The 16087-nt window shown below is 33.1% G+C and overlaps 3 protein-coding genes across 3 annotated transcripts; all 3 read left to right on the plus strand.

The window, feature by feature from the left end:
- The first annotated feature begins 902 nt into the window (after nucleotides 1–902).
- On the plus strand, nucleotides 903–2386 carry lect2.1 (leukocyte cell derived chemotaxin 2, tandem duplicate 1). Its single transcript, XM_073922115.1, has 5 exons — nucleotides 903–991; nucleotides 1258–1287; nucleotides 1380–1470; nucleotides 1759–1904; nucleotides 2081–2386. The coding sequence occupies exons 1-5, from the start codon at nucleotides 952–954 to the stop codon at nucleotides 2245–2247; spliced, it is 474 nt and encodes a 157-aa protein (XP_073778216.1). The 5' UTR covers nucleotides 903–951; the 3' UTR covers nucleotides 2248–2386.
- Nucleotides 2387–5196: 2810 nt separating this feature from the next.
- Nucleotides 5197–8528, plus strand: lect2.2 (leukocyte cell derived chemotaxin 2, tandem duplicate 2). Its single transcript, XM_001332939.9, has 5 exons — nucleotides 5197–5294; nucleotides 5666–5695; nucleotides 5810–5900; nucleotides 7879–8024; nucleotides 8192–8528. The coding sequence occupies exons 1-5, from the start codon at nucleotides 5231–5233 to the stop codon at nucleotides 8356–8358; spliced, it is 498 nt and encodes a 165-aa protein (XP_001332975.2). The 5' UTR covers nucleotides 5197–5230; the 3' UTR covers nucleotides 8359–8528.
- A 3558-nt stretch (nucleotides 8529–12086) lies between these two features.
- lect2.3 (leukocyte cell derived chemotaxin 2, tandem duplicate 3) lies at nucleotides 12087–15867 on the plus strand. The gene is made up of 5 exons (XM_690441.9): nucleotides 12087–12258; nucleotides 12543–12572; nucleotides 12676–12760; nucleotides 15131–15276; nucleotides 15457–15867. The coding sequence occupies exons 1-5, from the start codon at nucleotides 12219–12221 to the stop codon at nucleotides 15621–15623; spliced, it is 468 nt and encodes a 155-aa protein (XP_695533.1). The 5' UTR covers nucleotides 12087–12218; the 3' UTR covers nucleotides 15624–15867.
- The last annotated feature ends 220 nt before the right edge of the window (nucleotides 15868–16087 follow it).

A 16087-nucleotide genomic window follows, 5' to 3' on the forward strand; every position in this document is an offset into this window, starting at 1 on the left:
TCTACAGAACAAACCATCATTATACAATAACTTTCCTAATTACCCTATCCTGCTTAGTTAACCTAATTAACCTAGTTAAGCATTGAAATTGAAAAATATCTAGGCAAATATTATTTACTGTCATCATGGCAAAGATAAAATAAATCAGAAATGAATTATTAAAACTAATATGTTTAGAAATGTGCTGAAAAAATCTTCTTTCCGTTAAACAGAAATTGGGGGAAAATAAACGGGGGGCTAATAATTCTGACTTCAACTATATATTTTCAGATACTATATACAATTTAGTGCATTATTAATATTTCATCTGTGACTAAATTATACAATTAAAGATGCAACAACATTTTTTTTGTCTTTTATCGTAGCTATGCGATCATAAATAAATATGAGTTAATGTGAGTGATCTTTAATAATAAATACCAGATTACACCAACATATAATGGCCTGGGAGCTTGCAGTCAGAACATATTAGTCACAGCTGGTCTGCTTGTACAGGCCTGCAGTGGAAATCCCACAAAAAGTTCCTCATTGCACATAACTAAACAAATAAAATAGGTAAAGGTGAGGCTAGGAATGAGGCCAACGGTCCAGAATAGGGTATGTTATTTCAAATGTCATGAGGTTACTGTATGTCAAACACTATATCAACAGCATTCCATCTGATATACTTATCAAAACCTAATACTGGAGATCCATTTGTAGAATTGTTGGTTAATTCATGTTGGTCTTGTCATATTCTTTGGACTGCTCCTTTTTAGTTTAAGTGTGGCCTTGTTGATCCATGTTTGACTGTTGGGAAATTACACTGGGTGTGTGTGGAAACATGTGCATATATGTTGAAAGCAGAATTTCCACATGACTCCTTGACCAAATATAAAAAGTCAGAGTTCAGTCGAACAGACAGAGGACAACAACGGAGAAGAAAAAAACAGAAACAAACACAGGAGGATCATGCATCTTGACATCCTGTTCAGTTTTCTACTTTTGGCTGGTGAGAAATTACAATCTAATTCTCATTGTATAGCAATTTTATTCAGAAACTTATCCTGTAAATGGTGCTAATGAGTAACCAAGCATTACTGTACTGCACAAAATAAGCTTGATTTAAACGGTGTTCTAAAATGTTCATTTAATCCTGTTAGGCTAAATACGGGTTAGGTTTACTATTTAAGCAAAGTTTATTATTGCTCTGTGTGGGGTGTCAGTAAACATTGCATCTGAATCTCAAATGAATCTCAATGCGTCTCCCTCTTTCAGTGCTAAGCAGCTCATGTGTTGATGCTCAAGGTATGAAATGCAAATGCAAAAAAACAAACTTAAACAATCAGACAAATACAGACAAAACAGGAAGAACATAACCTTTTATATTTAATTTACAGTGAAATTCGGGCCCCTCTGCAGTGGAAACTCGAGTAACCAAAAAAGAGGATGTGATAAAAATTACGGCTGTGGAAACTATGGAGCCAAGCGGTAAATTTGGCTTTTGTTTTTGTTTTTATAAATAATATTTCATTTTGCTGAGAACAAAGTTTGCCAAAGACCTTTATTCTGTATAACATAATGAAATGAAACATCAAATAAGATATTTTGCAGACTAATCAAACTGTTGTTGTTTTTCTTCTATACAATAGAGGATAAGTTTGATGTTACTGGTGTCAAATCTAATATTTTGATGCATTATATTATGTTTATATATATCTTAAGAGAAATTTGGATTTGTTTTGGTTTTGATTTTCATTATGTGTGCTCGTACTGCAGTGGGCGACGTACACACATGGGTCTGGACATTGTGTGTACTGATGGAGCCTATGTTTATGCTCCATTTGATGTGAAGATAAACGGCAGAGCTAAACCATATGGAAATAACAATGCCATTGATGATGGGATAAGCTTGAGTGGAGGAGGTTTGTACTTTCATTACATCTGTTATACGTTCAAAAAATAAAATAAATATAGCAACAATATATTTTAGAAACTCGAATGGTAAAAATTGGTATGCTTATTTTTTAAAATGGGGAAGTAAAAATGAAAATGAAAATCATGAAAATCATAATCTCACAATACTGTCATTTTTTGGCAGGTCTCTGCTTCAAGCTCTTCTACGTTAAGCCTGATAATTTGTCCGGGAACCTGAAGAAAGGGGATAAGATCGGAAGTCTTCTGCCCATGCAGAAAGTTTATCCTGGCATCACTTCCCATGTTCACGTTCAAATGTGTGACAAATCAGATCCAACAAAGTACTTCTGATTGAGCCGATGACCGACTGCCACCATCAAACTATGCCAACTTCTTTTGTGCCATTTATCAGATTAATTTCTTTAAATTCACAGTTATCAAAGGCTTTATCAAGTGCTTTGCAATGTAAAAATAAAGTCATTTAATCTAATTGCAGTCTCTGAGAGCACTTACTAAGCCAAAGGTGAAAGTGAAAAGAAACCAAACCGCTATCAAAGTGTGTAAATTGAGGGATAAAGAGGAAAATTTACGACACTCCAAAACAAAACATTGCACATTTTACAGCTCTACATTCCATAATGTAAAGCAGACTAATAAGTTATTTTGAATAACTTTGTCATTTAATCATTTAAATCTTTTTGTGTGATTTTGACAGATTTGCATATTACTTCATGAGTTAACAATTTACGGATTTTTAATTTATTTTTATTGTAATATTATGCAAAAGGCACACAAATTGCGATCACATACAAAAAGAAAAAACAACAAAAAACAAAACAACAAACAACAACAACAACAAAAACAGTCAGGTACTGGCAGGTAAGTGTGTGCGTGTGTGTGTGTGTGCGCGCATGTAAGGTTACTGGGTGTACAAGTCAGAGTACATAAATAAGAGAACAAATTTAATTAATTAATTAGTGATGGCTGATTTAGGGCGAGGCAGTGGCGCAGTAGGTAGTGCTGTCACCTCACAGCAAGAAGGTCCCTGGGTCGCTGGTTCGAACCTCGGCTCAGTTGGCATTTCTGTGTGGAGTTTGCATGTTCTCCCATGTTCTCTTCGCGTGGGTTTCATGTGACATGCGGTAAAGGTGAATTGGGTAGACTAAATTGTCCATAGTGTATGAGTGTGTGTGTGAATGTGTGTGTGAATGTTTCCCAGAGATGGGTTGTGGCTGGAAGGGCATCCGCTGCGTAAAAACTTGCTGGATAAGTTGTCGGTTCATTCCGCTGTGGCGACCCCGGATTAGGGACTAAGCCGACAAGAAAATGAATGAATGAGTGAAGGCTGATTTAAATAGCTGCTTATAAATGCAATATAACTCTATCCAAAGTCCCCAGCAGTAGTGGAAAGAGCGCTGTAAAATCGTAGTAAAAGGACTATTACTTGCCAAAAGATGTAGTGCAAGTAGAGCAAGTAGAGTCTGTTGTAAATTTACTCAAAGTATGAGTAAAAAGTAACCCTTTCAAAAGTACTCAAGAGTAGTGAGTATGTCCATGTAATTTGTGGATGTGTGTAAACGTAACATTTTGTAGTGCATTTAGTTTTTGCCCAGCAGGCTTTTTAAGGTTTTGCCTATCAGCAATGTCTGATAGATGTCATAGTGGTAACGTCCACACAATGTCAAGCTGTAACAACTTTAGACGTTGATATTTGGTTGATTTTAAGTTGGACATTGGACATTGACTTCGGCCTGACGTTGGGTTCTGATGTCAACCCGATTTTCATTTCCACACAAAATGTAAAGTCCCCATGACGTTGGGTTACAATGTCAATCTGACATCATGTTGACGTCCTGTGCCTGCTGGGTCTTTAAGGCCATTTTGGCCATCATACAATAAACATCCGTTATCTTCTCATCAGTGACATGCATCTAAACATTCTCTGGGTCAATGCGTATGAAGATTTTACACATTTTCTTTTAGACACGTTTAATGCTTCCAAACAGTTTGCTGCAATTATAAATCGCCCATGTCTTGAGGTATTTCATTATGATGCGATTTACTTTCTATGTGTGATTTGATTGGACAGGAATTTTTCTAATCCCCATAAACAAGAAAAAAAAAATAAAGTAGTGATTGCAGGTTGAAGGAAAGTGAGGAGTAAAAGTAACAAAACTCAGGGTATCTGCGGGATCTTAAAAAGTCTTAAAATGTCTTTAATCTCAAAAGCTAAATTTTAGGCCTTAAAAAGTCTTAAATCTACTGAAATGTTGTGCTGTAGGTCTTAATTTTTTTGTCTTTAATTATTTTTTTTCAAGTTTAGCCATTCTGGCTATTAATCACCAACAATACCAATCTCAATAATATGTTTAACTTTTAATTAAAAAATAAATAGCATGTAATTACTTTTCCTACAGTAATATTTGCTTAAAAGTTCTCCATTATTTACTGCTGAGGATACTGACCTGACCTACATTTTTATTATTATTAAATTATTATTATTTGACTGAAGTAATTGACAGCTATGCTTTGTTTTATTCTTAGTAAGGGATACAGGGTTTGCGTATTTGTAAATGAATAAAAATATTCAAACAAAATTCATATTATTGTATTATTAAATGTATTACTTTGTAATTATTTTTGATAGGCCAAGAGAAAATCCTTAGCATTAGCCCTGCATAAGTCTAAATTTTAATTTATAATGATCTTAAAAATGTCTTGAAAAGTCTTAAATTTAACTTGGTGAAACCTGCAGAAACCTTGAATACTGAACTAAAATATACTCAAGACAAAGTAAAAGTACACATTATAAAAACTACTTTGTAAATTACAATTTCTAAGGAAAAAACTACTCAATTATAGCAATTTGAGCTATAATAAATTTATTTGTAATTTGTTACTTCACACCACTAGTCTTTAGATACACTTATGCTGAGTTCAGACAGCATGATTTTAGCCCCTATTTTGACTCGCAATGTGAAAGCCCCTGTCGCCGATCCATATGGCAGTGTAAACAAAACGCTAGCCCAGATAGTCATGCAGTGTGAAAACATCTGTGACACGACTACTTTGAAAATCATGCAGTCTGAACTCGGCATTACACACTCTTACACAAGACTCTTACAGAAGAGTATTTGTTAGACTGACCCAATCACAAACAGTCCTTTTGGTTTCATTCTTCCCCTTGTCTATGTGTTTATACTGCCTCTGCATGTTTGCTCTCTTTTAAACGTTGGAATTTCCCCACTAGAATGAAAGTGAAAGCAAAACTGAGAAAAACAGTCTCAATGTGCGTCAGCCAAACAGACCGAGGACGACAACCGAGAAGAAAGCAATGGAAACAAACACTTACAGGATCATGCGTCTCGACATCCTTTTCTGTTTTCTGGTTTGGGCTGGTGAGAAATAACAGTTTGACCTCATAGTATCAATATTTATTGTAAACCTGAAACTTATCTTGTATAAATGCTGCTTGTGAGTAACAAAGCATGTAGTGTGCTTCACAAAATAAGCTTAATTTAACGATTTATTGTGTTCTGCAATGTACATTTAATGTTATTAAGTCTATATTACTGTATAAATACTTGTCAAAACATGTCAATTCAAGATTTTCTAGCAAACAGAGCAAGTTTACTATTGCTTTGTGGTGGTGTGTCATTAAAATGCATTGTGAAAAGACTATACAAGTAAATTAACATGCACCATAAACATTGCAAAAGTGATTCAAAAACTGTATGCAAATGAATCTCAATGCATCTCTCTCTTGCAGTGCTCAGCTGCTCATGTGTTAGAGATCGAGGTATGAATGCAAATTAAAAAAAGAAAAGAAACATAAAAACAATTAGACAAATATAAAGATAGAAACAGGAAGCACATAAAACAGAGATGAGTTTTCACACTTTTTTTTCCACAGTGAAATTTGGGCCCCTCTGCAGTGGAAACAAAGATAACACGAAAAGAGGATGTGATGTAAACTATGGTTGTGGACATTATGGAGCCAGCCGGTAAATCGTGACTTTTTGTTTATAATGCTTCAATTTGCTGATGACACGTTTAGCAAAACATTCTTATTTTGTATCACAGCTGTTATAACAACACTGAATTAAACGTAAAATAAGATATTTTGCAGAATGCTGTCTCTAAACAACTTTTTACAAGGCATAACAAAGTTTAATATAACTGATATCAGATCTACAGTATTTTGATGATCTGCATTATTTTGGTTGTACTTTATGATCAGTGTTGGGTGTAATTATTTACAAAATCAAAAGTTACTGTAATTAAATAGCTTTTCCACTCAATAACTGCATTTTAGGTAGTTTAATTACAGTTGGTTATAAATGCCTTTGTTCTATATAAACAAAGTAATTGTGATTAATTATGCTGAATAAATTGTTTTAACTTAATTAGTTTGTGACAATACAAGGTCAATGTTTTAATGTCATCTCTCTCTCTTTCACTTTCTGGATACAATTGAAGTCAGAACTATTAGCCCCCCTGAATTATAAGCTCCCCCACCCCAGTTTAACAGAGATATTTTTCTCTACACACTTCTAAACATAATAGTTTTAATAACTCATTTCCAATAATTGATTTGTTTTATCTTTGTCATGATGACAGTAAATAATTTTTGACTAGATATTTATCAAGACACTTCAATACTGCTTCAACTGACATTTCAAGGCTTAACTAGGTTAATTAGGTTAACTAGGCAGGTTACGGTAATTAGGCAATTTATTGTATAACGATGGTTTGTTCTGTAGACTATTGAAAATATATAGCTTAAAGGGGCTAATAATTTTGGCCTTGAAATGGTTTTACAAAAAAAAAAAAAAAATGTATGTATGTATGTATGCATGTATGTATGTATGTATGCATGTATGCATGTATGTATGTATGTATGTATGTATGTATGTATGTATGCATGTCTGTATGTATGCATGTATGCATGTATGTATGTATGTATGTATGTATGTATGTATGTATGCATGCATGCATGTGTACACACAATTCATTTGCTTCTCCTATTGCACATTCATATATTTTTATGGTAAATGTATATAGTATGACGTGAATGTGCTATAAATTTGAAATGTCTGGTCTTTTTGATACACATAATGTTTCAAATTTTTGTGTTATTTTTTGTTAACAAAATTAAAGCTCCTATTTGACTCAAATTTAAAGAATTAAAAGTTTAATTTCAGTTGTTTTGTCACTGAAATTGGTAATTTTTTTAAGCATTGATTCAACCAATCAAATTACTTATTGAGTAACTAAGTTACTTTTCAGTCAAAATACTCAGAAAGGTGTTTTAAATACAATTGTAATGATGCAATTAATTAAAGACTTTTTTGAAGAAACATACACTGATTAAGACTGAGGATAAACTTTAAAACATAGTTAAGCTGATATACAGTTGAAGACAGAATTATTACACCCCCCCCCCCCCCCCCCCCCCCTTAAATTTTTTTCCCTTTTTAAATATTTCCCAAATGATGTTTAACAGAGCAAGGACATTTTCACAGTATGTCTGATAATATTTTTTCTTTTGGAGAAATTCTTATTAGTTTTATGTTGGCTAGAATAAAAGCAGTTATTAATTTTTAAAAAAACATTTAAAGGTCAAAATGATCAGCCCCTTTAAGCTATATATTTTGTTCGATAGTCAAAATAGTAAAATAGTCAAATATTATTTACTGTCATCATAGCAAAGATAACGTAAATCAGTTATTAGAACAGAGTTATTAAAACTATTATGTTTAGAAATGTGTTGAAAAAAAATTCTCCGTTAAACAGAAATTTAGAAAAAAACAATTCAGGGGTGGCTAATAATTCAGACTTCAACTATATATATATATATATATATATATATATATATATATATATATATATATATATATATATATATATATATATATATATATATATATATATTTATAGTATTGGTGTATTTGATTCATGTTATGTGTACCTATGTTACAGTGGGAGCAGGAAACACATGGGTCTGGACATTGTGTGTACTGACGGAGCCTATGTTTATGCTCCATTTGATGTGAGGATAATTGGCAGAGCTAAACCATATGGAAATAACAATGCCATTGATGATGGGATAACCTTAATGGGTGAAGGTTTGTACTGTCATCACATATATAAGTTAGTCAAATGTTTCACAAAGTTCTTTTAGAGTCTTGATTTCTTTCTTCAAGTAATTCTGCTTAAAATAATTCCTCAAATGACATTTGAGGACTTCATACAAGAAAATCATAATCTTACAATAATGTCATCTGTTTGGCAGGTCTCTGCTTCAAGCTCTTCTACGTACAGCCAGATCTTTTGTCCGGGACCAAATTTAAATATGAAAAGATTGGAAGTCTTCTGCCCATGCAGAAAGTTTATCCTGGCATCACTTCACATGTTCATGTTCAAATGTGTGACAAGTCAGATCCAACAGAGTACTTCTGATGGATCCCATGACCAACTTCCACCATCAAACTTCTGTTGCATTCAACTAAACCAAACGTCAACTTTTTTTGCATTTTGTGTCATTTATCAGATTTAATTCTTTAAACTTACAGAGTTTCAAACTCTTTGTACAGCACTTTGCAGCATAACAATAAAGTCATTTAATCTAACTGCAGTCTACGAGAGCACTAAAAACACTGACCACAAACTGTGTGTGACATGTCCATGTCCTGTTTAAATGCATTACCACAGATCCCACTCAATGTTTAACACACATGTGATTCATTGTATCTCTATCAACCACAACTAAGCCAAAATTGAGAGAAACTTTTTGAATTGAAAGAAACTAAATCTTGAGGGGAAAAAAAATCAATTACAAAACGTTTCTGAGTAAAATGAGTAACCAGTTAATTATTATGATTTTGTCAGTTAATCATTTGAATCAGTTCACAAATTGAACTTTAGTTGTGAAATTGAGCAAACGTGAATTAACAATTTATCGATTTAAATCAAGGCTGCTCAACTCGGTTCATGGAGATCTACCTTCCTGCAAAGTTCAGCTGCAACCCTGATCAAACACATCTGAACCATTTAAATAGGACCTGAACAGCACTTGATGATTACTGACATGTGTGTTTGATATGGGTTGCAACTGAAATCTGCAGGAAGGTAGATCTCCTGGAACAGGGTTGAGCACCCCTGATTTAAACGATCCAGTCAGAGCAGGTCTGCAGGAAATCATTCACTGAATTTACAAAGAGATTTTAAATAAGTGAAGAATGTCTCCAAATAAAAAGTATGTGCTTTTAAACTTTCTCTTGAAAATTGAAAAGGAATACTTTGGGGGCGATAAGAGAGAAGATTATAATTAAAAATAATTTAAATATTAAGCTTAGTCTTAATATTTACATTTAATATTTAAGCTTAGTACTTAGTCTATTTTAAATTTGTGATCATATAGACTACTAAGTGTCAGTTTATCTGACTTCAAGCTTTCAAATACCACATCATTAAATCCCAGGCTAAATTACAATCGTAAATAAAGAAGTGAATTTGAGTTTTCTCATTCACTCCAGCATCCTGATATGTTGCTAAAAGACATTTACCATTGAATGAAACGTCGATGTTTCTAATATTCTAAAGTACAGTCCTAGTGGTGCTTCATTAGTCTGGTGTAGGTAAATTGATTACTAACTTAACCTATATTACGATCCAAATTCGTTAAAAAAATAAATTGTGGGTTTGGTGTTTTTAGGATTGACCACAAGAGGGAGGCAGAGCACACATAACAGAATCACATTACATGTTTGTCATTGGTAAATCGACTGCTCAGATGATCACATCTGTATGAACAAATATGTCAATCCTGTACTAATACTATCATGCACTTTCTGTGAAATATCATAAATATAATACATTATAATATATAAATATAAATAAAAGATATGTTTTAGACATAACAATGAAGAAACAGATTAATAATAAGAGTAAATAGTTTGATTTCCTAAAACCACACATTTGAATGTAATGTGAACTAAAACATGATCACAATTTTGAAGGTATGAAGATGTCTTTAAAGTGTAACTTCAATACTGTGTAGCTAAAGACATTTTTAGAATGTATAGTATCATGACAATATGTTTTTTTTTCATTTGACCAGTTTAAACGTTCCTTAAATGCAATATACAATTTAAATGTATATTCCTTGACTAAGCTCTTTTCAGAGTTTCAGAGTCCCTCTCATTGTTACAAAGAATATCAGTATATGATTATATATTTAGCTATCAGTTAATAACAAGCACTGTTTTATTTATTTATTTGATGGAATAAGGTTCTACAGTGTATTCATTTCAAAACAACAACAACAACAACAACAACAACAACAACAACAACAACAACAACAACAACAGCAACAACAGCAACAACAACAACAACAACAACAACAGCAACAACAGCAACAACAACAACAACAACAAATTTTTTTTTATTTTCCAAATATAACATGACACAGCATCATCAAACTTAATTATGTGCAAATAGTTTTTGTTTCCTTATTGTTCTGGGTTTACAGGATCTTTGGATTAGTAACTCATTTATCTTTTTTAAAAATGACATCTATTTTATTACACTTGTGTCTTCCTTGATTTGATAAGTTATCTGATATATAATCCTTCCTTTATTTTAAAGCTTTTTATATTGTTTTAAAATAAAAAATATAGTTGAAATTAAATTAGCTTTATAGGTTAAGTTATATAGTTTATCAAATTTAAATTTTTTTTTTCAATTGTTTCCCAATTGATATATCTTCCAACACATTTTAAACATAAAACCTTTAACATCTAATGAATAACTGATTTCTTTCATCTTTGCCATAATGAAAGAACATCATATTTTACTAGCTATTTTACAAGATACTTTTCTTAAGCATAAAAGTATTTATGAAAATTTAATAGGCTTATAATAGATCATTTAAAGGCTTAACTAGGTTAATTAACTAGACAAGTTGTACAAATTATGCAAATAACCTTTTCAGCAGTGGTTTGCTCTGTAGCAAGGGTGCAAAAACTATTATTAATATAAATAATAGCAGTTTTAAAATTTATTTAGTTTTATAACTAAAAATACTAATAATATTTCTAAACTAGATGGCGCGGTGGTGCAGTGGAAAGCACTTTCGCCTTACTTGTTTTAGCCTCGGCTGAGTCAGTTGGCATTTTTGTGTGGAGTTTGCATTTTCCCCCCATGTTGGCGTGGGTTTCCTCCATGTGCCCTGGTTTTCCCCACAAGTTTAAAGACATGCGCTAATGTGAATTGGGTAGGCTAAATTGTCCGTACTGTATGTATGTGAATGAGAGTGTATGGACAATTCCCAGTGATGGGTTGCAGCTGGAAGGGCATCCGCTACAAAGAACATATGCTGGACAAGTTGGCGGTTCATTCCGCTGTGGTGACCCCAGATTAATAAAGGGGCTAAGTCGAAAAGAAAATGAATGAATCAATGCATTTGTAACCCTAAACTATAACTGCATAACCTAACCCTAACTAAAAGTATTTTCCAGAAGAAAGAAATACTGTGATACAAATCCTTGATCTGTTAAAAATCCCTTTGTATCACAGGCGTTCTAATTATTTAAACTCCAACTGTATATCATCTAAAATATTCAAATGGAAAAAAAGATGGTAGAATTATCTTTTATTGTTCGATTAAATGTTACTGCAGTAATCTTTTACTATATCAAATATGCAGTTTTTGGGTCCGGTCATGCATTTTTATATGAAGCTTTGCAGAGCATGGTAAGCAGAATGAAATAAATAATAATAAAATAATGACTGGATTTAATAAATAAATAGAATATGAAAGAGATTTATTTCAAAATGAAGCAAATATGAATATTGTCAAGTTAAAGATTTCCTTAAGCTAATGCAACTAATTACCACCTCCAATTTAATCACATGCATATTATTCGTTTATCATTCACTTAGTATGTGTGTTTGTCTTCGTCAATAAATTCTTATCTGTTTTATGGAGCTTGTGTCTTCCTTGTATTGATAATGCAGTAAAAGACTCTACAAGTTATCTGAATTTTTCTAATCCTTCAGACTTGTCTGATGATAAACTTGATTATATTTATTATCAGGATGAAACACTTTTGTTGCCGAGCCTCTATTAGAAGGAAAAGAAAATAGTTTTATGACACTTTCACCCCCACCTTATGTGACATGTGACCATAACTATTATTAGGTCACACGTGTTAGAACTACTACACACAACATATAAAAACTCACAGCGAAACAGGTCAAACAAACCGAGGACAACAGTAAAGAAGAAACAGCATCTGAAGACAAACACTTACGGGACCATGAGACTTTACATTGCTTTTGGTTTTCTGCTTTTAGCAGGTGAGTGTTAATGCAATTATTAAACAGACATCAGTTTGAAGTGGGCAATGTTCTTTAAAACATCATTGCTTGCATTTCTTTTTCTTAAAACATCTCTGTTTATTTGTTGGGTTTTTATTTTTGACTGTTTAATAATAAAAACATTGAATTATAATAATTTCTCTGTTTAAATGTTTTATTTAGAGATACAGTTGTTTCATTTTCCACATTTTCTGATATGCGTCAGCCTTAAATTGCCGATTGATTATTAATAATAATAGTAATTAATGTCTGTCTATTTTCAGTGCTTTGCAGCTTATGTGTCGATGCTCAAGGTAAGAGATGCAAATAGAGAAAAAGACACAAGCAAATTTACAGTATCAAGTAACAGAGAGATGAGTTCAAAAAAATCTGTTTGTCTTTTCCTTTGGTTCACAGTATTCGGACCCATTTGTGGAGGCTCAAGTAATCGCAAAAGAGGATGTGATTCAAGATATGGCTGTGGACACTATGGAGCAAAGCGGTAATTATCATGCTTTTTATTTCTTCCAGAAAAGTCTAGTGGCTGGGAATGAGCTTTTTACAGTGTCTGCAATAATGTCAATGTTGTTTTAAGGATGAAGTTACCTTATGAAGGCAGTTCCTTGCCGAAATGCGTATAGGTTTTTTAATGGATTAGCTATGTGAATAAAGGCTTTTTGTAAATTTCCACATTTTTAGAGTGTCTTGTACTGAATTTTGCTGTTGTTTTGATGAATCCCTTACTCAAATAGCACAGACAAAATATATACCCCTAAGCGCTTTTTTGTTTGTTTTTAAAGTTTTGTTTCTTTTCGCACTAATGATATTTACAGAGACATAATATTGATGACTATTTTTTTGTGTGTGTGAGCAGATCTTTGCACAACACCACATAAAAACCTCAAAACACCTTAACAATATCCATAATTTGTTATTGAACAAATTTACCTCACATTTCTTTTCACATTATATTCTCACTGGGGTTGTTTGCTCAGAAGCTCACTTTGTATGGTGTTGTACTTGTGGTGTATTGTGCTCAGGGTTGAGTCTGTTAAAGCACAGCTACACAAGATAAAAGCAATGCAAAATCAACACCTTGGTTGGGTTTATGTCAGTGCTTCGCTTGGTGATCTGATGTGAAGAGTCTGGATGCAGACACAATGCAATTATCTTAGACATATGCAAGGTGAACATAATGCAATGCTTTTAATGCTAACCCCGCACCTACCCCTCTCAGTGACCTCACTAGCTCAATTGAGTACATTGTGTCTGAGATTGCGTGTCTGAGACAAGGTTATAAAAGTTTTGGATTTTTCATTAGTTTTAGTTTCTATTTCATTTTGAATTTTTGTTTTCAAATTCAGTTAGTTTTTATTAGTTTTTTAGAAGCAGATTTACTAGTTTTTATTAGTTTCTATATTTGAAATGAAATTATTTAGTTTTAGTTTAGTTTTTATTAGCTTCCGTACTAATTTTAGTTTGTTTTCTAAAGAAGGATATTTGTTAGGTGCAAGATTCAAAATCAACAGAATGAATATTGTATAATAAAAACTCAACCATAATTTTTTTGAAACCTGTATTTAGAGGACACATGAACACTATAATCTACCACTACCATCTACCTATCCTTAAACCCAAATACAGCAGCACACAACAGCAGCCTTAAGTAAAATATGTGTACAAGGCTGCTTCTTAGGTTAGATACACAGCAGCGATGGGAAGATCAGATATTTAACGCAGACGTTTGTACTCAACATGGCAAAATATGTAGTCAGCAATAGTAATTTCAGTCAGTTAAAACATCACCATGATCTGAAAAATGTCTTACAGTAAAGTTATGCCACTTAACTGAAGCATGATTTGCTTATTTAAATTTCATTACGACTTTCTGTTAAGAAATAAACTTACGTTTTTTCTCTAAACCCTCTCATTTAATCCCTTGGTTTACCCGCGGTGCCGTTGTTCAAGTTTAGTTCAGTCACAGCAGGTTTTCGTGTGCTGTTTGTGTTCGGTTTACTGAATCACGCATGTGCAGTATTATCGGTTCTCAAATTGATCTCAGTGTAATGTTGCTGTTCTAATAACTGAATTGGATTATTTAGAGTCAGAGGGAGTATTAGGCTTGTTAAAAAGTAAGCAGTTTGTGCTTACTTGAGACGTGAATCGTTTCAAATGATTCAGTTCGATTTCAACCGGTTCACTTAGAAGATCCGGTTAAAAAGATGTGTTCGTGGTCGCGATACAGAAATAAAACCTAGTATTGGGCACACATGTGTTAAAGTAATAGTTTTAAGTCTCTGTATTTAATGCTGTCACCGTGCTGCTGTCATGTTCACTTGTCGTTTTTGTTGCGGGAGCAACAACAAGGACTGACTGGAAGAGAGCTGGCACGATCTGGCCAAGGGCTGCAGGATTACAGACTCTGAGGTGCCGTATGGTCAAACACCTGCAGTGCACAGTAAATTGATGTTTTTATTTCAGTAAATGGAAATTATTTTAAATTTTAGTTTTCGTTTTTCATTCGCTTTTGTTAACTATAATAACGTTGGTCTGAGACAGTGTGTATCAGCCTGTATGCAGGTCTGCAGTTCTATTGCTCCACTTTTTTATGAACATGTACACAAAGGATGTATTTTTAAAATATATTACTAAACAGACCCTAAGTAAGGTGTTTCAGATTTGCAAAAATGTCCACAGTGCCCTCTAGTGGAAATGCCATACGAAACATTTAACAAAACATACCTGGTGCAACATATTTTACATTTTGCAAAAATGTAGGCTGAGGCAAGTATTTTCAATGAGCCTGGGCAGAAAAAAAATGAAATGTTTGGTTTAGTGTGCACTATTCTTATTAGATGTGTTTGTGCTGCAGAGGGAAAGGAAAACACTTGGGTCTTGACATTCTGTGTGGTGATGGAGCCACAGTTTATGCTCCTTTTGATGTGAAGATCAACCGCAGAGCCAGACCATATGGTAACGGCAATGCCATCGATGATGGCATTAACGTGAGCGGAAGAGGTTTGTATTTCTGTGAAGCATAAATAGTGAAGTATAGCAACAATTCCTTCAACATCATTTTGTGTTTGTGCATAATGTGCTTGCTTTATCAAATACAACTTTAATTATAAAACAGGACATGTGGAATTAGATTTCCAAAAGGAAAAGCATAATCTCACAGTAATGTCATCTATTTGGCAGGTCTCTGCTTCAGTCTGTTCTATGTTAAGCCTGACAGTTACTCTGGGACTCTGAAGAAAGGGCAAAGGATTGGTCGCATGCTCCCAATGCAGAGGGTTTATCCTGGAATCCCTTCTCATGTTCATGTTCAAATGTGTGACAGATCAGATCCAACAAAGTACTTCTGATGATGAGCAGATGACTGAACCCAACCAACAAAATTTTGATGTTATTTTGACACTATTTTTAAATGTGCTGTACATTTCAAATTAGTTTTAGTTCATTTCATTAATAGTTTTGTTGTTTTTATTTTGTAAATACGTTTCTATTTGCTTTTTGTATATAGTTTCAGTTTTAGTTTCCATTTTATTTCAGTTAGTCAAAACGTTTTTGACCTATTTTAGTCTTAGTTTTCGTTTTTTTTTTTTTTTTGCTAAAATACAATGCTGGGTTCCAAACAATAGATTTGTGTTGGGGCAAAATGATGGAATTACAGTTAGAGTCAGAAATATTAGCCCCCTGTATATTTTTCCCTATTTTCTATTAAATGGAATAAAGATTTGTAAACTCATTTCTAAACATACAGTAATAGTTTTAATATTCAAAAAAATATATTACATAAAGGGGTTAATATCATTGAGCTTAACCCTGT

Source organism: Danio rerio, chromosome 14 (assembly GCF_049306965.1).
Source record: "Danio rerio strain Tuebingen ecotype United States chromosome 14, GRCz12tu, whole genome shotgun sequence".
Lineage (NCBI taxonomy): Eukaryota > Metazoa > Chordata > Actinopteri > Cypriniformes > Danionidae > Danio > Danio rerio.

Coding starts and splice junctions, on each gene's coding strand:
- lect2.1 (XM_073922115.1), top strand. CDS start 952: ATGCATCTTGACATCCTGTTCAGTTTTCTACTTTTGGCTG. Junction 992..1,257: donor CAGTTTTCTACTTTTGGCTG/GTGAGAAATTAC, acceptor TCCCTCTTTCAG/TGCTAAGCAGCTCATGTGTT. Junction 1,288..1,379: donor CTCATGTGTTGATGCTCAAG/GTATGAAATGCA, acceptor TTTAATTTACAG/TGAAATTCGGGCCCCTCTGC.
- lect2.3 (XM_690441.9), top strand. CDS start 12,219: ATGAGACTTTACATTGCTTTTGGTTTTCTGCTTTTAGCAG. Junction 12,573..12,675: donor CTTATGTGTCGATGCTCAAG/GTAAGAGATGCA, acceptor TTTGGTTCACAG/TATTCGGACCCATTTGTGGA. Junction 12,761..15,130: donor GGACACTATGGAGCAAAGCG/GTAATTATCATG, acceptor TTTGTGCTGCAG/AGGGAAAGGAAAACACTTGG.
- lect2.2 (XM_001332939.9), top strand. CDS start 5,231: ATGGAAACAAACACTTACAGGATCATGCGTCTCGACATCCTTTTCTGT. Junction 5,696..5,809: donor CTCATGTGTTAGAGATCGAG/GTATGAATGCAA, acceptor TTTTTTCCACAG/TGAAATTTGGGCCCCTCTGC. Junction 8,025..8,191: donor GATAACCTTAATGGGTGAAG/GTTTGTACTGTC, acceptor TCTGTTTGGCAG/GTCTCTGCTTCAAGCTCTTC.